At 39.6% G+C, this 23,234-nt stretch overlaps 1 protein-coding gene across 6 annotated transcripts in view; it reads left to right on the forward strand.

Annotated features, from left to right (window-relative positions):
* GRIK1 (glutamate ionotropic receptor kainate type subunit 1) overlaps positions 1-20,488 on the forward strand; it is a 150,880-nt gene extending 130,392 nt beyond the window's left edge. For 4 of the 6 annotated variants that reach the window (XM_083611276.1, XM_083611279.1, XM_083611275.1 and 1 more), the window contains 4 exons: positions 4,842-5,059; positions 8,833-9,058; positions 11,209-11,459; positions 20,003-20,488. In XM_083611276.1, the coding sequence (XP_083467402.1) occupies positions 4,842-5,059; positions 8,833-9,058; positions 11,209-11,459; positions 20,003-20,158 (851 nt within the window). In that variant the 3' untranslated portion in view covers positions 20,159-20,488. Of the gene's footprint in view, positions 1-4,841; positions 5,060-8,832; positions 9,059-11,208; positions 11,460-13,877; positions 14,044-20,002 lie in introns of all 6 variants that reach the window. The other 2 variants (XM_083611277.1, XM_083611280.1) reach the window with 1 other exon arrangement.
* Positions 20,489-23,234: the final 2,746 nt, after the last annotated feature.

Raw genomic sequence — 23,234 nt, forward strand, 5'->3', positions numbered from 1 at the left:
GTAAAACACAGACTAAGGTTTTACAGTATTGGACAGGTCTATAGTTGTGAATGCTTTGTGTGTGCAAGTGCCCAAATACGTTGTGTTCTGAATGGCCTGCCATTTTTGGAGTTTACCATCATCCACAGCAAACTGTGGGATGCCGTGCCTACTAGTTACCACTACCTTGGGTACATGACAGTCAGCCCCAACCAGACTCTGCTTGTCTTTGAAGAAGCTTTAAAAGCAAAAAACCAAAATTGTAAGTTGAAGCAAATGTTTCCATGTACAAACTTGTGGTACGTGTGGACTGTAAGTGCACCATCATTAACATGTAGAGTCTGAACAAGAGATGAATGGTTGCTAACCTCTGCATCTATTGTTATGCTCTTTCTTGTTAACAGAAGCTGCTTGTTGTGCTTGATTGGAAGCCACTGGTTTATTACATTTTAAAATGTGATGATCAGACTTTCTCTTTTCTACAGAGCGTGAGCAAAGTCTGGATCAGGATTGGCTGTCATGTCTGCCATAAAAAGGCACTAGAGAGTCTTCAGCAAGTATTGTCTGACTCTGGTTCTTAATAATAGCACTATTTTCTCACACCTCTTATTTAAGTTCTCTATACAAATACAGCATATTTTCTTTGAAAGGTTATCAAAATACTTGGCAAATTAATTGACAATGTATAGAAAGCTACACAGGTCATGGCTCCCACCTTACTAGCCTATTTAATGACAGTGAAATTCCTCTGAAATGAGTACAGCGTGCTGCTTTGAAGAGCAATATCTTATGAATGAAATAAGGCTAAGGCTGCAGTCCCATGTCCATTTATCCCCCTAAACTCAATGACACTCTTCCTTTAGACACATATAGTATTTTAGTGTCATAACACAAGCCTGTGCTTGGTAACAAAATCACAATAATAATAGCAATAGTAATAATAATAAAATAATAAAAAAGAGAACTCCATAGGGCTTACGCAAGAAAAAAAACCAACCCATGAATGTGATCAGGCTGTTAAGCATATTTTGAATCTTAGGTCCCCTGAAGAAAACCTTCTGATCCAGCAATTTTCTGTATGTGCCACAACTCTGATGCACATATAGAACTCCTAATTCACATGTGCTTTAACTCATGCACTTCACTGGGATGAATGGGGCAACAATAAAGCTCTACACTTACAGGTCTGCTCCCCTCAAAAAGATTACTAGGGGAAATTGCACATAGAAGAGCTTCATGTATGCATCAGAGCTTGCATGAGGATCTGGACTGAGGCAAAAGACAGCAATGATTTCTCTTGAATATCTTGTAAAAAGATCTGTATGCTACCCAGGTAGGTCTAAAGGTGTTCATTCTTTAGCTGTGCTGAATCAGCAATCAAAATTTGTAAGTCATCATGGTCCTGTGAGCCAATTGCTTGCCTTCAGCTTCTTACTTGCTTAAGGCAGTTGCTGATGGTGTCCACTGACACTTTACAAGCTCAGCAATTTTCAACCTAACCAAATCTAAAAGAGGTAAAATGCAGACTTTCTGTTTTCACTCAAGCAACTGAGTTTCCTTATGATAGGAAATCAGAGGAGAGAAAGAAATTAGAATTAGCTAGAGGTTGAAACCTTTCAAAACTTCTCAGTGTTTTATTGTGGAACACTATCTAGGAAACCAATTTTCTAGATTATTCTTCCAAGTTGCAATGGTTTCTGAAATGTAGGTAGCCATTATTACCATCTATATTCATTAAAATGTGGCATTACATCAGTGTCTACATAATTTATATTCCTTTGCTGAGCTTTTAGTAAATAATGTTTTCATGAGGAACTGAATCAGCACTCTTTGCAGCTGCTTCTTGTGCTGGTTTAGATCAGCTGCAGATCAAATCTAAGGGCATCACCCCTGGAAGAGTTGGTGTGTGTAAAAATAAATTGTATTGTTGGAGTGCCAGGAAAAGAATTATAGTGGAGATAAAGATACTGGTTTTAAAAATAGCATTTCTGAGATTAATAGGAAGCTTTGGCTGCAATCCTACATCTACTCACTGGAAGGTAAGTCATGTTAAATTCAGGAAGGACTTGCTTCTGAGTAACGAGGAGTACAATCCCATTAAACAGGCACTATCCAGCTCTTACTGTAGACAACTAGTGACCCTGGGCTGAGATGATCATTCATATCCAAAACAAAACAAACAAATCCATTTAGTTCAGTGGTACTCGGCTGAGTATTGCTCTTTAGCTGCATATCTGCACTGGGTGCACACATGGAAGATTGCCTCTATGTGCAGATCTTTGCTGGATCAGGCTGTTAATTTTTAAGCAGCTCTGCATGTGCCATAAATATGCAGATCCCAATCTCATTTACAAAGAAACGTGTGTTTGGCAAGTATTCCCCATAAAATGGAAGTTATCGTTCCATGTATGTACATAGAATACAACACAAAATGAAAGAATAGAATCAGAGGCACCCACTTAACTCTAAGTAATTGGAGCAAATTCCCATCAATTACGCTCAAAATGCCTACATCAACATGCTTGGAGCCTTGACTCATTCTTAGCACAGACATATTGATATAAAGAGAAGTTTTATTTTTCAGCTATCATTTGGAAAATGATGGTCTTTTTCCAGCCATACAGTTTATAAACTAATAAATCTGCCAAGGCCATCGATCTTTTGTATTCATCTCACATAATTGTCTTAGAAGGCACAGCACTTCAGTGCCAAAAAATGTTTGCTGAACAAATTGTATCAAGTGTTTAGTATCCAGCTCAAAATTTGACCACATGCTGATGTATGCTTTAGTCCAATAAGCATTTAAGCATGTACTTTGACTCAACTGTAAATTCAGTAGGAGCAGAGACTTGCAGTTGAAGAGAAGATACACAAATGTGATTTCCCAGCTGAAACTAAAAAGATGAGCATACAGACCCTGCCCGGTTCCTTGTTCTCTCCCTTGTTGCTACATCCCCCTCCTATACCTGGTGAAAATTAGCAAAGCTCTCTACTGGCTGGTTCCCAGAATGGGGAGCCACACTAGATGTGATGTTAACTGTGTTGATGAACTTGGTGTGCTCAGTTTCTATTATGCAAATACAGGGTCAACCCAAACATGAGGAGGAATGAGACAACTGTTTTGGGCTATGGTCATAGGAACGCAGTGAACTGTCCCAATCCCAAGTGCCCCCAACTCATCTCATTATTGGCCAGTGGTCCTGCTGCTGCTGCTGCAACACCGCTAGATGCCTGTCTGCCCCCTAGCAAGAAAGGGTCTGAGCATTGGAAAAACATTAAGTAACTTCAAAGCATCTTTTGAAAAGTTTATAAGTTTAAACAGCCTCTCTCCTGGCCACTTTTGACCCTTCCACATAGTGAGGCACTGAGCCAGGGGGCAGGAGGAAAGAGGGAGGCAGATAAACCTCCCTCTAGTGATGATGTTGCTAGTGCATTTTTTGGAGAAGAACACAGGGGGGAGAAGACATGGGGAAGCGCAGGAAGAAGAGCACCATCGCTGTTGCTGCAAAGAGGAGGATGGGAGGGTGAGAAGAGGTGGCATGGCAGCAATATTTCTGCCTGCTTCAGGTGGCACAATCCCTTGTTCCAGCCCTGTATAATAGCTGCTACAAGGAAGCCTGAGCCCACCTTGCACCCATGAGTTTAACAATGTGTGCGAGTATTAACTTCATGTCTACGTTTTGCCCAGAAGCTGAAGGGCACTTTGTTAATTTTCCCTGGATAAAGCAGGAATAGGAAGGGGAAGCAAGCAAGTATGGGAAAGGCAAAGGGAATGTGCAGGAGAGGGCTGTGCAAACATCTTGAATCAGTATTTGATTTGCTAATATGCTTGTCTGTCAGCTCAGCCATGAAGAATAGACTGACTTCATGGTGCTTCAAGAAAACTTTTAATAATATTTCTGTCTTCCGTGCATTGAAAGGCTATGCAGGGCAAACAGGGCTGATTCTGACATAACATTTTGACCTGGCAGTGATGTTGAAGTGGTCCTGTGAGAATTTGTTAATTCTGAAGGGCCTGGATGTCAGCAGGCTCTCTAAAAATGGTTATATATATTTAATGGGATCACTTCATAAAGTCATCCAATGAGCACCAAATATTAAGTTGGAACCATTTTTACTGGGGCAGGGATGGGAAAATGGGTTCAAATTAATGCAATAAACATATAGATAGAACTAAATCTTTAATGTGGGGAAAGAATTTTACTTTCAACAATGAAATAACATGAAAATTATCCATTTACTGTCCTAAGCTTGCTGCATCTTGTGTTGCTTCACCGCAGTTGTCCATTATGGCTTAGGGTTCTCACTTTTAACTGTCCCTAAGAGCTTAACTGTATATTTAAAAGACAATTTATGTGTTTCCCCCCTTTTTCCTCTTACCCATTTAAGCTCTGTAGCTGTTACTAAAGTAAGCCTATTCCTCCATGTGATTTCGTGGTACCAAGCCATTACTGAGGTGGAAGGAAAATAATTCACATTAATATAAGTTCCCTGTTCCTAACCACATTTATTACAGTAATGTCAATGAAACTTACATCTGAGTAAGTGTGTTCAGCATCAGAGCCCAATTATGTTACTGGGAACAGCAATTTAGATATATTATTAATGACAAAGAATTTGGGGGGGGTGAATTTGGAATTCAGACCCAAGGACATCCATGTGTTTATCATTTAGCATTCATACTTCTTTTTCAAAGTATGTTTCCTTGTTTAGTGTTAACTCTGTATGTCCGCAATTATTACATCAAATCATTGTAGTCTGTTGTTCATACATTTAGCATGTTCCTAAACATAAGTCCGTAGAACTAGTTTGACATTTATTTCAGCCTATTGTAATACAAATGTTTTGATGGTGTTATATAGGATCTGAGCTCATGCCAAAAGCTCTTTCCACCAGAATAGTTGGAGGAATATGGTGGTTTTTCACCTTGATCATAATCTCATCCTACACTGCTAATTTGGCCGCCTTCTTGACTGTTGAGAGAATGGAATCCCCCATTGATTCTGCAGATGATCTGGCAAAGCAAACTAAGATAGAATACGGAGCTGTTAGAGATGGCTCAACTATGACCTTCTTCAAGGTAAGATAGTGTTTGCATTATCAGGTGACATTTTTTCTTGAACTAGATAGTAAATGTGAATGGAGAAATCAAATGAACCTGAGATATTTATGTCGGAATAGCTGCGGGAAACTGTGTGTGACCTGCACTGTTCCATTGCCGAACTCAAAGATCTTTGCTCAAAGCCATACTGCTCAGCCTGCAAAGGAACCCTCCACTGCACAAGCAGCCCAAAATAGACTGGAGCCACCAGTAAGCCCTTCAGAACTCCAGCTCAGCATTTGGGAAACAGCCAAAACTTACTGCAATAAAAGACAAATTGGGGGAAATGTGGCTAGTCAGTCTATAGAATCCCAAGTGATATATCACCAGTTGCCTTTGCTTTGTGTCATTGGCAGAATTACACACAATATCAAATTGGCACTTATGTTGGGCTAATTTGGACCAACTCTGGCAGTTATCTATCTGAACTAGTTGGAAAGATGTACCACAACTAAGGAAATATAAACAAAATTACATAATTATATAATTTCAAAACTATGTTATATAGATATAAACCAAATATATTTTACACTCTCTTGTCCCTGGAGTATCAATGGTGATGAGGTAATAGTAGCAGCCCTTCCCACATTTCCTGGGAGGGGGCTTCCGAGAGGAGATCTGCCAGAATTTTATGGGACACACGCCCAGGGACCATTGGTTTGCACCTTTAACTCATAAAATAAACCACGTCTTCAATTCTAACACATTTTATTCTGGAATAATCACATTAAATTTAATTTAGTTCACAGGGGCAGCTCTCAGTTTATTAGTTTCATGCTCTGAGCCTGATTATGCCAACAAGCTATGAATATGGCAGAGCTATATAAACAGCAGTTGGTAATCTCAGGGAGGAAACACCTGAGCAGATGCAGGTAATTATAGTTATCCACATCCCCACTGTGGGATCTAAGCATGGTGCACAGAGGCAAAGCTAACCTTTAAGAAGCTATCACTGTAAAGACGCTGTGACAGATTGACAAAGCTATGGGAATTTGGAAAGGAATGTGCTCCTGCTATCTCTGCTGTTTTCTGCGAACAGATTTCTATGGTTGCCACCATAACTTTATAAATGGCTGCTTTCAGTTACTGACCACACATTTACAAGTTCACAGTGAAACTGTGGGGTTGGGGTTCTCAACATTTATATTTCTGACTCTTCTAAAAACTAGCAATATCTAAGTGTATTAACACATCTGCAAAAATACAGTTAATGACAAACTTCCTTGATACCCTTGTTCATAAATAAAGCCTTCCTTGCTGCTTGGAAATGAGATTAATAAACTAACTGCATTAGTATTTAGTACTTTCTATTGTTATTCTGTTGGTGTTCTCCATAAAAGCATCAAAATAAATAGAATTAAAGAATAGTTGTATTTTTAAACCATTTCCCCATTTTTTTCCTTATGATAACTATGTACATTTCTCCTTTAGCATTTATAAACATGTTTTTGCTAAGATGGCTCTAGAGGCTACAGCCGAAATGTTTTTTTAATACTGTGAACACTTATAAATCATGCAACACAGAGAAGCTGAAATGCCACTATACAAGAAAGGTATTGCCCCTCAGAAGCCCATACCAGGAAAGAATGGTAGCAAAGCTTTCAGGGCATGACAAATATTGGAAGTGCCCTGAGATGGTGTCAGGCTTGGGCTGGCAGGCAATGAGGAGAGGGAGGAAGAGGGGGAGGCTGAAGTGCTGGAGCCAAGGCTGGAGGAAAGAAATCCTCACCCTTCCTCAGATCCAACACCTCTGGATGGAGAGGCAGGAATCCCAGTTCTCTCCTAGGAGAGGAGAGCCTCATGGAAGCTGCAGAGGACACCCAACTGGTGCTAGGAGTAGATGAACAGGAGTCAGAAGAGTGCAGGCTTGTCACTTAAGACCTGGTCATGTCTCACAGGTGAGAACAGATTCACCCAGCCAGATACAATGTGGACTGTGATGCATGCAAAAAGCCTGTACATTTGTGTGGCAGCGTAATGCCAACACAAACAACCAGGCCACTGAGGGAGAATGGCAAAACACTTGCAATGTCAGTCAGTCAAATTTATTTGCTAAAAACCACTGGTCATAACAAAACATGGAATTGATTTGAAGTTAATTTCCAGAAATTGCCATGTGCCTGATGGCCACACGAATCACTTCTAAGTTGTGCTGCAGTGCTAGTGATGCTTTAAGTCATTCTCTCTCTCTCTCTCTCTCTCTCTCTCTCTCTGCCCTTGTTTGCTTCTAAATACAGAATCATAATTCCTTTTTGTTACCGAATTGTTGTGAGGTAGATTTTATTGGTTTTACTGAACTGTAGCACTGTCTTAATTTTGTATATTATTTTATTTGTCACCTAGAGAAATATTTTAATTAGGTGATTAATCAATGGAATCAATTAATAAATTACTTATTTCACAATACTGCCGTAAGGATAAATACTGTAATTTGGCACACTGAAACCAGTTTTGCTAATTAATTACAGATTTGTGTTGCCAGAACGTGTGTGTCTTTCCATATTGCAATTATGTGGAAATTTATGTTGCCCTACAGTAAAATATGGGTTATACAAGTGTTTGCGATGGTATTCAATGCGTACAAAATAACCTTGACATTTAAGTCAAAAACAATGTTTTGTTTAAAATAGCATACTAGAAGAGACATAGTAAAAGTTCAAATACTGAAAAGTCTAAGGTTAAGTTTCTGCTTAAAGATAAGGTAACATCTCACTGCCCTGGGGCCATCCCAGTAGATTATATTTACAGAGACATCCTGTCTCGCAAAGTATTGGCTACACCCATCCATGAATATAAAGACTCTGTAATGGGATTCGACTCTTGTTTGGTGAAGGCAATAGGGACTTTATTCACAAGCTGTTTCGTTAAAGATTTATGGAAGAGGATCCTTTTAACATGTTGGAAATGTACTGGTTTCTATGCAAGACTAGAAATATAAGCATCACCATGTAAGATCCTGGTACCACCCAAAGTGATATTCTGTATGCAAATCTCAACTTCTTAAGTATTTTTTAAAAAAAACCTCGTGTTTTCCAGCAAATAGAGATGTATAATTGATTTGAATAGCAGATATCACTAGCAAAAGATCATATCCCAGTCAGTGATGGAAGAACAAGGCTGGGACTATAATGTTCTTTATGGATAAAAGAAAACACAGTTGTGTTTTGGGCTCTATAAATTAAAACCTGTATTTTGAATATTCAATAATTAAACAGTTCACCTGCAATTTTATAATGGAGACCAGGGGCCTTGGTTATCCTGAGCACTCTTTTAAGTTCCTGAATTCTTTTTTATTAGTTTGTCTTTATATTTTTGTTTGAAGCTGACAAACTGTCTTTATCAGACTGGACTATTTTTAAGAACAATACAGTACATTCTATCACAGCTGAGCAATAGCACAGCTCTTTTCCTATAGAACACCTGGCAGTAATTGTTCTGTACTGTCCATCAGTTTTCCATTGTAGGTCTCACTGGGTCACAAACAGACCACAGGCCTCTATGGTATTTTGTGACAAATGGTGTTAAAAGAAGCCATGTGCTCATTATATTAGCTGTTGGAAATTTGTAAAAGTGCTGACCCATAAGGCTACATTCAGCAGAATATATCTGAATGGAAAAGATTCCCAATTCTCAAAAGATTCTCCTACACTCAACAACTAGAGCTGATGCCAACTAGCAATGTGAGGGTTTAAATATATATATATAGCGTGTGAATAGGACCTATTTCTGACGCTTGTGACTTCTATTCTTAGAAATCCAAAATATCAACTTATGAGAAAATGTGGGCATTCATGAGCAGCAGGCAGCAGACAGCGCTGGTAAAGAACAATGACGAGGGAATCCAGCGTGTGCTCACCACCGACTATGCTCTGCTGATGGAATCAACTAGCATAGAATACGTCACTCAGAGGAACTGTAATCTCACCCAGATTGGAGGGCTCATTGATTCCAAAGGTTATGGCGTAGGAACTCCCATTGGTAAGAAGTGTATGAATATCAGTGGTGATTGCTAGACTGTGATAGGTAAATTAAAATCCTTTTTATCTGACACATTCACTGCTTTGCAAGAGCTCTGGTAGGTCGAAAGAGTTCCAATGTTTTTCACAAATATATCCAAATAAGCCCCACAAGCTATTATTTTATATTCTTTTATATCTTCTTCTCATTTTAATAACGAGAAAAAACAAAGAGGCGTTCGAAATTGATGGAACTTTCCTCCCGTAGAGGTTCAACTAAAACCCAGGCCTCAACAGCAGCAAGATCAATTGCATTGACCTGGTAGTTTCTAGCATTTCCTGCCCTATTTCCCTACCAGCTATTTTTGCTTCCTTGGTTGTACTTGCCTTCTTTAAGGCACCAAGGTGGGCTACTAGGGCAGCCAGGCTGGGGCCTTTTTCATCAGAAGAAGTTATAGATGGAGATGGGTACTTTGAGGGGGACAGTTGCCCTTTCCTTTCTCCTTCTGTACTTTGAAAACATGATAATTGTTCCTCAGTGTCCTTGGTCCTATAGAGGAAAGAGTAGATTTCATGTCAAGTGCAGGCCTCTCCTTGTAACATCTAGCAGCTTATTCTTCTCCAGATTCATAATATGCAGGCTGCTCTCAGAAAAAGCAAGAGTAAAGCCAGGCACAAGGCCTCTTAGGGAAAGCCCAGCAAGGCCCCAGTCATCTGGGTACATTGGACCACACCTAGCACAACAATGGCATGTTTGGCATGAAAGGGAGTAATTATACTGGAAGTCTAGGGGAGCCCCCTGGGCCATGTTCTCCACGCATGTAGAGCTACAACCTTAATATGACTAATAAATACTTTCAATAATTTCAGTAAATTTGAACAATTGTGTCAGTTCATCATTCCAGTTTAATGCTGCTGATTTTTAATATTAGGATTCTAGATTAGCTTTTAGGACTAGGTTTATCCAAGTTCTCTTAATTTGTAAAGTATTGTTGCATTTTGACTAATGTTTCAGACTGTATTTGAATTTCTTTGATGACAGCAGTCGTCAACCACTGCCCCCAGGAGAAAATGCAAAGGTTCCAAGATAATGATTGATGCACTGTAAAGATTTCAGGGCAGTGATAAAGATTCTATGCTTCAAGCCCAAAACAATGAAGGAATAAATTAGAACAGATGGTAGCTCCTTAGGGAGAACGTATGCATCAGAAATACAGCTGGGGGATGTAGTTATAAGAGGTTTCTTATATGATTAATATGAATTTAAAGAAAGATTTGGGAAGATATGTGTGTGTTTATGGTGAAATCAATAATCTCAATGTCATCCACACAATTGAAACAAAACAAAAAAGTTAAAATATTTCATAAGCTACAATGCTTGCAAAGTCAACAAACTCAAATGTTTTCTTGCATTATTGCTTTGCAGTGTTGTTGAACTGCCAACAACAAAAAACAAATGCACAAGATGACTGATGGGAAAGTCAGGTTTCTCCAGGATTTACAGACATCTGACAACTTTGTCAGCCTTGCCACTAACAGGTGGTGGTGGTTATAGGAAGGGATAGAAAAGTTTATTTTGTCCAAATATTAGGAAAATATTCTTCTACATAGATGGAACAGTTAGAAAACCGACACTTCAAGGTACTTTCTACATTAATACTATACATGTTTCAGGATTGAACTCTTAACACTGAGAACTTTATCTGTGATTGAGGCCTGATCAGTGCTGGATAAATTAAAGGTTCAGGTGTCTGGCTGTAATATTACAATACTTTCCGTTTGGATAAAGAGCAGTGTTACTCAACGAACAGAAAATTGGATCTCAGGTCAAAGTCCTACTAAGCCATGGGATCAACGGCTGAACAAAGAAATCACCAAGATTCAAAAAGATTAAAAAGAACTATTGCCCATTCCGTGTGGTATAACAAGCAATATGGATAACCAGCATAAGTAACATTGTTACAAAGTCCAGTTCTGGATGCTTGAATGCACATTGTATATTTTAGTGCTCTTGATAATGTCAACTTAGTACTACTACTACTACTACTACTACTACTACTACTACTGCTATACAAAGAGCTGGATCAGACTGGTAACTCTACTTTTGCCTGTGCTCTTGCCTGAATGTCATATTCAATCCTCCTTGTTTTGCTTCCCTCCCACCCTGCCCAGGCTCTCCTTACAGAGACAAAATCACTATTGCCATTCTCCAGCTACAAGAGGAAGGAAAGCTGCACATGATGAAGGAGAAGTGGTGGCGAGGCAATGGTTGCCCTGAGGAGGACAGCAAAGAAGCCAGTGCCCTTGGTGTGGAGAACATTGGGGGCATCTTCATAGTGCTTGCAGCAGGACTTGTTCTTTCTGTGTTTGTAGCTATTGGAGAATTTATTTACAAATCGAGGAAAAACAGTGACATCGAACAGGTAGGTAGAGTTTGAGTGAGTCTGTGTGGTACAAAAATGTGTTTGCGTGTGGTTTGAGATTGGGAGACTGAACCCCAAAACTGCTCCCTCTCCATAGATTCCAAAGGACTATCTTTGTATACAGGGTCATTTGCCAGCAGCAGCTGTCAAGGTTATGTTGTGACCTGGCAATACAGTACTTGCCGAGAGTCTATCTCGGCCTCTTTCTGCATAACTGTTTCATTGCAAGGCAGAATGCAGCGCTTAAGCTACCTACCTAAGAAGCAGGTCAAGACCCAGGTTAGGTTTTTGCACGCTTTGGCATTTCAGTGCAAGAGCTCCCATGGGAATCTCAGCTTTAGAATAGGCTCTATGAGTCAGACTCCTCCACTAACAGTCTGCCAGACTTTCTGGCACTGCCTTGTGTACATTTGTTAATGAGGAGAGGGAAGTACCAAGGGCTCCATCCAATTTTTGATACTTGGCAAAACTGTGCAGAACTTTTTGGCACAGTTAATATTGCACACAGTTGTTGTTTTATTGTCAGAAATCAAGCATAGGCTGGCTTGGAAGGAAATAAGGCAGAAATATCTAGCTCTGGATGTAGCCTTGCTGTATTTCCAGCTGGAAATGTATGTACCAGTTGATTTGGGACATCCTATAATGAAACCAAAGCAGATGATCGAGAGCTAAATTCCCAACACTAGTACAAGAGAACAGTGCCTTGGCACCTGCTCCTCAAACAGAGAGGTTACAACGTCTCTATGAGGTTCAGAGGTGTTGCTGACATGCCCATCATAAAAGCTGCCACAGTGGCTTCAATTCATTACTTCTGGAAAAGCCGTGGCCGATCCTGAGATTATAGCATGGGTGTTTCCTTTGCTATGCAGCAACAGAGAGCTTTCCAGCTCTGCTCGAATAATGCAGGAGGCTGCTGCAGCCACCGTGGCTTGAGGCTCTGCATGTCTGAACCACTATGGATAGAATCAGCCTGCTATTTTGAAATCTATATTTATAATCCTACCTTTGGAACATTTTTACCTTAAAATTAGCAAATAATGCATGGCGAGTTGCCTGATAGATGGTTGCTTTGTTATTAGAGCAACTATATAATACAGTAAAGGTCAGTTGCTTCTATGCAAATCCTGTTAAAATGACTGGGGACTGCACAAGAACAGTGTTTGCTGGGTGGCATCTGTTTTCTACAGTCTTGAAGCCAGTAAGAAACAACACATTCATTTCAGTGAAACTGATAAACTGATATGTACGGATCAGCATTCTGTGCATCACAAGAGGAGAATTCTGACATTTATGTAAAATCATCTCACTGTATGGCAGAAACTTGTAAAGAGCAGGGGTGGATGAGCAGTTTCCCCTATTTTGTTTATCATTATCATTATGCAGGTTGGTAGGTTCTGCCCTGTATACTGTAATGTCTGCCTTAAAATTTACCTTGAAAAATTTAGAAAATTAATGTTGGCATAACTTTCTTCTTTGTTTTCATTATGAGATTATGTGCAAATGTTAATGGTCATCAAGATTCTTTTTTGTGCTCTGATTTAATCAATGTACACAAGCTAATCTTATCAAGATTCCTTTTTGCATGGTGTCAGCAGAAATTTTTTTTTGGGGGGTGGAAGTACAAGCTGGATACTGCATCAAACTCTCTGCATGTGCAGAAGTTTGAGAAGTCAGAGAATCAAACCCAGAAAAATGGTGGATCGGTAACACATCACTGCCGCTCTTTTAAAAAGTTCAGGTAACTCAGAACCCCAAAATCACAGAAGAAAATCTCATATGCATCCCTGGTAAATGGTAATATGGGTATTATTCTGCTCTTCTATCATTATTCAGTGAAACAATTAAGAGAACTGTGAAGGGTAAAGCATTCATACAGATTGCTTGGTTCGTGAAAATATGAACATTTAATAATCTAAAGTACAAATATACATGATCTTCAAAGGTTAACTTATGGCACCTCCAGACTGCCACTATTTTGCAGCAGGAATTCAAGCACACACTGGAAGTTTAGGTTTGCTTAATGAAGCGTGGATTAAAGGGCTCTTTCACCCTAACACAACAAATCCATTTTTAAATGACTTTTTGTTGTTTGGAAAGAGATAGGGAAATACAGTGAAAAGTATGGAATGAACATACAGGAAGACATACAAACACCCTACAAGCAAATCAGGATAAATGCTCAGTAAAGACAATATATAATCAATCCTCCACATAAGCTTTGTGCAAGAAAATATTGATGAATGCTCAATAAACAGGTTGTCTGGAGGGGCCATTAATTTTTCGTATTTTTGACAGTTTTCATTTCCCATTTCCTATAGTTTTGGTATCATTCTTATTTTAAACTTTCTTGTTGGTTTGCTTAACCATTATTATCTTTATTTTTCTTTTTTCCATCTTTTCCTTTCTGCATGCGAAAAGGCCTTTTGTTTCTTTTATGGACTGCAGTGCAAGCAAACGCATCCATCCAACTCCACTTCTGGGACTACCTTATCTACGGAGTTAGACTGTGGCAAATTAATTCGGGAGGAACGAGGGATTCGAACACAACCCTCAATCCATACTGTATAGTTACAGTAAAGCAAAGGTGTGTGCACCTAAGGCATACCTCTTCAACAATGTACATTAGCAGGAAACCATATTTTGGCTGGAATCCAAAGAAAAACGTGGTGGGTTGTATTCAACACAGCACTAATCTAAGTCAGCACAAGGATTTATTCTTCCACAATAGAACTTTCTCTCCCTCTCCTCCCCACAGCCCCTCTCTAAATCTCTTCTGGGTTTCCCCAAAAACCCTCTGAAGCAGATTTGAGGGCAGAATGTAGTGAAGGGGGGGAACCCCCTTTATTCTTGCTAATCCTTCTGCCAGCACAATTATTCAGTTGAATACTACCCACTGTGTTAAAGTCAGTTCTGGGCTAGAGTTTCTTATAGTAGCCCCACGTGTCAAATAGCAAATGGCTTTTGAAAGTGAGAGGACTTACAAAAGCAGGTTGTGGTATGTTATCAGGAGCTGCTTTTCAAAGATTAAAAAAAAAATCCTACTAGGCATACCTACCACTTGAGTGTCTAAAATACTTTTAAGCTTTTTCTACCAAGGCTTTATCTTCAAACTGTTGGATGATTCTCCAGTCATCCTGAAGATTGGTATAGTTAAAAATGCATTCTAAATGCCACATCACAGTGTAACAGAATGTTATAATTAATAACTGTTGTTTGGTAAAATACAGTGGTACTTCTGGTTACAAACTTAATTCGTTCCGGAGGTCCGTTCTTAGCCCGAAACCGTTCTTAACCTGACGTACCACTTTATCTAATGGGGCCTCCCGCTGCCGCCACACCACACAATTTATGTTCTCATCCTGAGGTAAAGTTCTTAACCCGGGTTAGTGGAGTGTTTCCTGAAGTGTTTGTAACCTGAGGTGTTTGTAACCCAAGGTACCACTGTACAAGATACATTGGAAAGGGCTCCTACACATCAGATGTAATCCCTATCCACAATGCATTGGTTTGGAGCAGGCCCACGTTTTCATTTGTCTAACCATGTGGAATGAAACATACATCCCTATCCATTCTCTTTTATGAGGATGTTACCGTATTTTTCGCTCTATAACACGCACCCGACCATAACACGCACATAGTTTTTAGAGGAGGAAAACAAGAAAAAAAATATTCTAAACGAAACAGTGGATGTATGATTTTTGTGGTTCATGCTGTGGCCACAGGCATGTGATCTGACAGTGAGTTTGGAGTAGCCTAATGCAAAAATCCTGAGGATCCATGTGGATCCATGCTTTGTAACCATGTTTTTGCACCACTGCGGCCCCAGGCAACAGTGGGTGCGTGATTTTTTTGGTGCAAGATGTAGCCATGGACATGCTATGTGATCTGATGGTGAATTTGGGGTGACCCAGTGCAAAAATCCTGAGGATCCATGTGAATCCATGCTTTGTAACCACGTTTTAAGTGGGGAGGGAAGGAAAAGCACTCAAGGGACAAGGAGCATGTGTGGGGTGGGTGGAGAAGGATGCTGCTAATAATGAAGAAGAGGGGTATAAGGGGAGAAGGCTCCTCTCCTCTCCCGCTTTGCTCCTTTAAAGCAAGCAGGCTCTGCTTTTCTCCCTCCTCCCCGCTCATCCCCGGCTTAGCGAGTTGAAAAACTTTGCTGCTATTTAGCGAGCTGAGTGGGGAGGAGAGAGGGACAGAGAGCCTGCTTGCTTTAAAGGAACCAACCGGAACTGCTCCTTTAAAGAAGCAGGCTCGCTGTCCCTCTCTCCTCCCCACTCAGCGGCTCTTCTCCCGCTTTGCTGTTTCAAAGTGAGCCACGGAGGAGGGAAGGAAGGGGAACCATGGATCCTCTGCTCACGACTGCAGCAGATCCCCACCACCACCCGTAGGCATTCCCTCCATAACACGCACAGACATTTCCCCTTACTTTCTAGGAGGAAAAAAGTGAGTGTTATGGTGCAAAAAATACGGAATTCCTATCTACATTGCAAGGTCTGTTGTCTTGGATCACTCCACCAGTATGTGCCTTGCTGCTTACATCTGTTTTTGGATTGGGGTCAATAAATTTTTACCATTCTTTTTGCATGATTCAGCATTTTCAGGTAAGATAAATTTGTTTGCATTCTATCCTGGCAGAACTAATCAGAGTACCAGCACCTGAAACCAAGGATTTTAGATAATAAGTTTTACCTGCACTAAAAGCCAATGCTGTTCTTTCTTATCCAATCATAAGCTTTCAGGTGCCTGTTGACTTCTGAGAACCACCGCACAGATACAGACAGTTCCATTCTTTGCTGACAGCTTTGTGTCTGTGAAGTCAAGATTTTGAAAAAATCATATATTTCTAACTAAAATCCAATTGATAGAACTTACCAAATAAATTGCAGTATTTATATGTCATAAAATAGCTAGACTTCACAAGCCAGTAATGAATCCGGTTTCCAAATTACTCTAGTATAGCATCATAATCTGATAACACTGTCCATTTTCATATCACTTCAATTAGTTAGCCTTACTTGTGCTTCAGTGTGTTGTATTTTCCAAACAGAATTATGAGAATGTTTTGGGCAAAATGCAATGCTATCTTTCAAACTAATAAATAAACTCAATCCAGTTGGGGCCATTACATGTGTGAAAGCATGCTTCCATGCATTTAGAATGGGAAACTGCTTGCACCAGCTGTTTCCCTTCCCTGATCCAGCATCTGGAACTGTGCTTACAGAGCCCATTCTTTAAAACTGAAATCTCATCTATCATCTGTACTATGGCCAGTGTAAATATTGTAGAGTTGTAGTCAACAAAGTTTTACTCAGAGTAGACCCACTGAAATGAATGGACATGATTGTGTTTGAGCCACTCCTTTCAATGCATCTGCTCGAGTAAATATCACTCATATTTTGTCTCTCTCCACCCCCTTAAAATTCTTCACTTTTCACAGTTGACAATGTTTGCAGTAGGTCCAGGACTTATTGGGAACCCACTAAGGACAAAGGTTTCACAACCCACTAAAGGCAACTTGTTCAACTTCAAAACCGCTCACACACTTACACCCCAGTTATCATTGCTTCTACTTCAGAGCTAAACTGATTTGAGTGGAAAGTTATTGTGATCAGAATTGTAACCTTAGACATCAATAAAACTTTTAGTTTAAAATAAGATTCTAGGAACAACACAGTGTCATCAGTTGTCTGCTTCAAATTACGGTCCTAAATGCTCACCCCCTTTATTTACACAACATTGCACTATTCTCCTCTTATGTAACCTTCAGTTTGTTCCAAGGCAGCAGAGTAATATTTAATTTAATGCAATACTTTTATGAATTCTACTTCCAATTTATGCCATCGCCAATTGATCAACATTTCTATATTTCTATACTCCCCTTGACTTCCATGTTCTGTAAGCTAACTAAACCATGGCTACAAGCTGCGTATCAATGACTCACTGTTTTTTCTTGTATTCACTTTACCTTTGTATCTTGTTTATAAATTCCATGTTATAAAAAGGAATCTTGGCAAAGGAAAGAAAACAAGTCAATGGACACGTTGGATGTATTTCTGACAGGCATGCAACTTGCACATGGGGTTTGCATTCAGCTCCCGTGTAATCAATCTGGCACCAGACCAGGCAGCCCATTAGCCTGACTTTGCCCTTGCACGTTTCTATATACTACATGGATTTTCAATATAAATGGTACCAGAGCTACACAGCCATTTGCTGACACATGCACAACAGCCTTTTCCCACATACAACTCATGATCTCTAGATTATAGCAGATGTGTCTTTTTGACTATTTATAGACACGGACACTGCTCATTGGCTGCTTTTAAAACAAAACAGAAACTCTCACTTATCCAATTAAGATAAATTTTAAATTATTTGAGCATATTACTGAAACTCTTGCTACCTTTCCATCTCCATTTTCCTTACAATTCTGGCATAGAGCATTTCAGATGTACTCCATTTTTTCCCCATTCCCACATGACCAGAATAATTTCTACAATGGATATCTTGTGGCCCTTCAGTTGGCCCAGTCAGCATGTCCAAGTGTCAGAGATTATGGGAGTTGTAGTCTAGCAACATCAGCAGGCCCTAAAAGTGGCCACTCCTGCTCTAAGCTTTTGGATTTATTTTTAAATTCTTCCTTTCCTGAATAGCAAATGCTAATTAAACATTTTGAGATATCTTACACTGGCTAGCAGCAGCTTCTGAGGATTTCAGATACGTTTCAATGAGCTGTGGTTTTTCACAGTAAGCAATAATTTCTGTTGTCCATCTGTCCATGCATGACATAGACTAGAATTAAAAGAAAAACACCACTTCCACCATAGTAATCTTCACAAACATCTTCTTTGTTTTTAAACAAAGGAACTACAAACTCCCATTTCAGTGTAGTATATGGGAAAGGAAAGAATGAAATCCCTGTTGGCTGCCTACAAGTCTTCCTACATACCTCAACAGGCTCAGAAAATTATAGCTCGAGTCCTTTCCAGTTTCTTTCTTGCAATTTAGTCTCTTTGTTACAAAAGAACAATTGATTGCAATTCTTGAGACGAAAAACAAAAAAATTGTACAAGGGTTTGAGAACTCAACTTCTGGTATTGGCACTTAGCTATATAATCTGGGTGCTCACAAATGTTTATTACTGTTAACCTATTTCTTTGTTACTTCTCACTACTACAGTGATATGTTGCTGCTTAAAACGTTCCTGTTTAAACTGTTCAAGCATAAAACTTATCTAAGAAGTTCTAGTCACTCTTTGAAAGAAAGAAAACAAGCATTGGTCTTGCTCCCTACTTGCTCCCTACAGTTTATGACACAAACCTAAACAGGAAAATAAAGCTTTGGAAAAGCCTTTTGCTATTGCATTTTGGTCATGCTGAATAAAGCATGAAAAAAGTTCAACACAAAAGACAGAATTTTGGCTACATTTTCTGGTACAAAATCAGTAAGGGGCAAAATGACAATGAGGTAGAGCAGGTGGTGGGCAGTCTAATGAGCAACCAAAATAAGACTAAGTACTTGGGTGTAAGCTGATTTTGTTCTGTTGAAGTCCATGGTAATGAACTAGCTAAAATCCCAAAACTTGGATTTTGATCAGTATGTGCAAGTTTAGCCCCAAAATTTGTACTTAGCTGAGGTACCAATCCTAGCTTCACTGCTGCCTCCCTTTGTCAGTTATTCAGAGGAGACTTCAAGGGTGGGAGAGTTCACTCATTGTGCTGGTGGCAAGAGTAAGAGGGGTATTTCCTTGCATTGCCTAGGCAATGTTGTGTTGCTTCCCTCTCTTCTTGCACTCAACTGAACCTGGTGAGTCACTGCAGCACAGCAAAGGAAAATAGCAAAATTCATCTGGTTGCCTAATCAATGTGGGGATGCTTCCCTTTCTTCGAGTCCTTTGATGGGGCTCACTTCTCTTGTGGGGTCAAAGTTTGCAAACAGCTGCAGAATAACAAATTAAACGCATGGTTCAGGGTTTTCAGAAACCCACCACAGCACAAGCACCATTTTGCTCCGAAGTATTGATTTTGTAATATTTTGGCTCAATGCTATTTAGATAAAAATGTATGCTGATTAATAGTTTATTTTTTTCAACTGGTAAGGCTTTGCAGTTGGATGCAAGTTAGAAGTCTGCTAAATCAACAAATCTTGGTTATCCTCATTTAGATTTTTAAGGGGCAACATGAATTCCATCTGAGGTTGGATATTATTAAATATGTGATTCTACTCTTTTGCAACCCTTATTTCTGTGTAATGCCAATTAGCCAGATTCCTGCCATTGGGACATACACATTTCAATAAAGAAGCAACCAATATTTACAATTTCTGGGGTCATAAAGAATCCTTTACACATCGCACCCCTAATTCAATTCTGCAAATTCACAGTAATAGTGGAAGAAATCTAACTCAATGAACTGAGATATTCAAACTTCCCAGTTAGTATGTTCAGAATCTAGTTGAAAATCAATTGTGCAAAATAGAGTGACAATCTGTACTAAACATAATTCTTAATTATTTTTTCATCTCCCACCTTCTACTAGTGTCTTTCTTTCAATGCCATAATGGAGGAACTTGGAATTTCACTCAAACACCAGAAGAAATTAAAGAAAAGGACAAGAACTAAAGGACGGTCGTCATTCACAAGTATCCTTACTTGTCATCAGAGGCGGACACTGAGAAAAGAAACCATGGCTTGAATGAGTTCAACTTTCCCCATGGAAAAGATCTTGAGTAAAAGGCAAAGCAAAAAACTTTTTATGCCTACCAGACAATTGTACAGAGGGATTTTTAAAAAGAGACAGCTTACATCTCAGAAATTCAGTGTGATTTCCCCTTTTTTAATCTCGAGGCGGTACAGCAGTATCAGAACTCACATAAGACTGATGTACTACAAATCACCCAGGAAACGTCTCGCTTTTACTTTTGAAATGATTTGTACGGTCACCTATTTTGCATCTCTCTCTACTACTTCCCCATTCATTGCTGTATGTGCTTTCTAAATGAATAAAAACAGGGATTTTTCAGTATGGAATTATTCTTTCACTTCCTCATCAGAAGTCACCTGACATTTTCTTCTTCAGCATGATTACACTGAACTCAGGAAGCTGCCATACAATGAAGGTCAAACCGCCCTGAAACCTTCAGGTACAGGGCAGTATAGAAATTAAATAAATAATAATAAATAATAATACATAATCACTTAATAATGCAACAGGCTGTTTTATATCTTGTTTTTCCTTAAATTATTATATATAGAACATTATTCAGCCAAAGGCCTGGTTATAGAGAAACGTTTTCACCTGGTGCCTAAGGATATGTAATAAAGGCGCCAGGCGAGCTTCTCTGAGTTCATTCCACAAATGCTGAGTCACCGCAGAAAAGGCCCATTCTCATGGATGAGGAACACAAATAAGGGGCTCAGATGATGATGATGATGGGGAGTGGCGTTCCTTGAGGTATTGCAGTCCTGAGCTGTTTAAGGCGTTATAAGTCAACACCCACACTTTTAATTGGGCCCAGAAACTAATTGGCAGCCATTGCAGTTAGGTCAGAATCGGTGTAATATGCTCAAACTGTCTTGCCCCAGTGAGCAGCCCAGCTGCCCAATTCTGCACCAGCTGAAGTTTCTGAAACATCTTCAGAAACAGCCCTATGTATAATGGACTGTAGTACTCTAGCCTAGAGGTTACCAGATCTCTGTATGACAAATGAGTGAGTTTAGTCAATATGTTAATAGGACCAAATGCTGACAGGAAGTTCTACACTTCCATGATGGGAAAGGGTTATGCTGATGTCCAAACAGATTACATGAAAAAAATCAAATACATACATACATACAATCTATCAAGTTCCCCCTGAATTTCATCCAAAACAAGGGTTGCAGGGTTGCTGCTCAGGTGAAATCAGAAGAATTTCAAGTGATGAAAATAAAAAATCTGATGAATATAGGGGAACTCTGCACCTCTAAAGGTACATTGCCAGACGAATTTGAACCTTTCTTCTCTGGCAAAACATACAAAACAGTAAGACTAGCAAAATTTATCAGAGAGATCTGCCCATCTCTAGGCTTCAGCTTTAGCTCTCAGATGATCTCAGAAAGTTTTCTAGGGCAGATCTATGGAGTTCTGCAGCAGAAGACAAAGGAGATTTTCTTTTCTCAGTGCCACTGTGATAGACACAATTCTGCTTCAGGCACTGAGCACACACAAAACCATTATTGTGAAGTAGCATTGTGTACATGGGCAATAAGAGTAAATTTATAAACCATGCATGTTCCTCAATCCTCATTTTTAGTAGAAGTGTCATGCTGCCACCACTAGTGGGTAGCCATGAGCGGAACTGAAGTTTATAAGTAATCAATTGTGCAACTGAAGAAGATAATTTCAGCAAAATCATGCCCATCTAAATAATGTGTGTGTGTTATTTATATGACATAATGTAAGTGTTCTGGACAGAGGACTTGGATTTTTATTTTTAGCATCCACCCCCTGCTTGTGTATTGCATGGAACAATGTGCACATCAAGGAACAAATGATTTTCACATCTTGAAAAGTCACAGTCATGTGGGCAATCTGACTAAATACAAAGAAATAAAGGCAAGAAAACTGTGCTCCCTCCTGCTTAAAGCAGGATTCCACCCTCCTGAAAGAAACTTTTCCTGGGTGTCACAATTATTTAATGTTCAGACGTAACAATACTTTTATTCAAAACAACACACTCATATTCTTTAGCTCTCCAGGTTCCAGTTAAGAACTAAAAGTAACAAATCACATAAACTACCCAGGGAGAAGGTGATAACAGAGGGGGCAGGAAGAATTAAACGCACAAGTGAATTGTTCATTAGGAAATGTTTTGCAACCTCCTGAATATGATTGTGGGAGAATTTTTAATTCATGACACTAGTCCATTTTCATATATTTCTTTTAAAGAAAACTGTAACACTCCCCATATTAGCACATTATGCACTACAAATGACAGAGGGTTAGTTGAGCCTGTTCACAGAATTCTGTATTGTATTTAAACAGGAAGCACTGCTGCAAGCTATGCAAACATTCACTTCACCTCAACATCCTCCTCAAATCTTATTACCCAAGATACTTGTCATCTGGAGATCTACTTGTTGATTACTCTCAGTGAGTCAACCATGTAGTACGAGGCTCAGGCACATGGATATCAATACATGACTCTCTGATTAGGTAATAGTGCCATGCACTTTAGGCCCTTCCAGTGGAGAATTAACAGCTAGATCTTCTAAGTAAGACAAATAGTCCAGCTGGTTCAACATCCATCCTGCTTCTAACAGAGACAAGCCAGGAAGCCCACAAGCATGGGCCAAAGGCAGCAGGCCTCTCCCTATGGCAGCGGTGTCCAAACTTTTTTCAAAGGGGGGCCAGATTTGATGAAGTCAAGGACTGAAGTTGAGCTTTTTTAAGGATTTTCCCCCAAGTGGTTGAGCTTTTCTTAGGATTGAAGTTGTTGAGGTGTTTTTTTTAGGATTTTGCCCCAGGAAAACTGCCACAGGGGCCAGATTAAGCCGACCGGTGGGCCCCCAAAACTGGCTTTGGACATGCCTGCCCTGTTGTTTCTCCACCATCCACCAGGGACTACCATTCAAATATTTACCTTAACTAGTGGCTTCCACCACATCTTGTGAAAGTGAATTCTGCAAGTTCTATGTAAATGTTGTGTCAAACAGTACTTTCTTGGTCTATCTTGAATCTACTATCAACCACAAGTGCTATTAAGAAAGGGGGGGGATCTCCATTATATTGA

The sequence above is a fragment of the Podarcis filfolensis genome (assembly GCF_964270895.1).
Source record: "Podarcis filfolensis genome assembly, chromosome: 4".
Taxonomy (NCBI): domain Eukaryota; kingdom Metazoa; phylum Chordata; class Lepidosauria; order Squamata; family Lacertidae; genus Podarcis; species Podarcis filfolensis.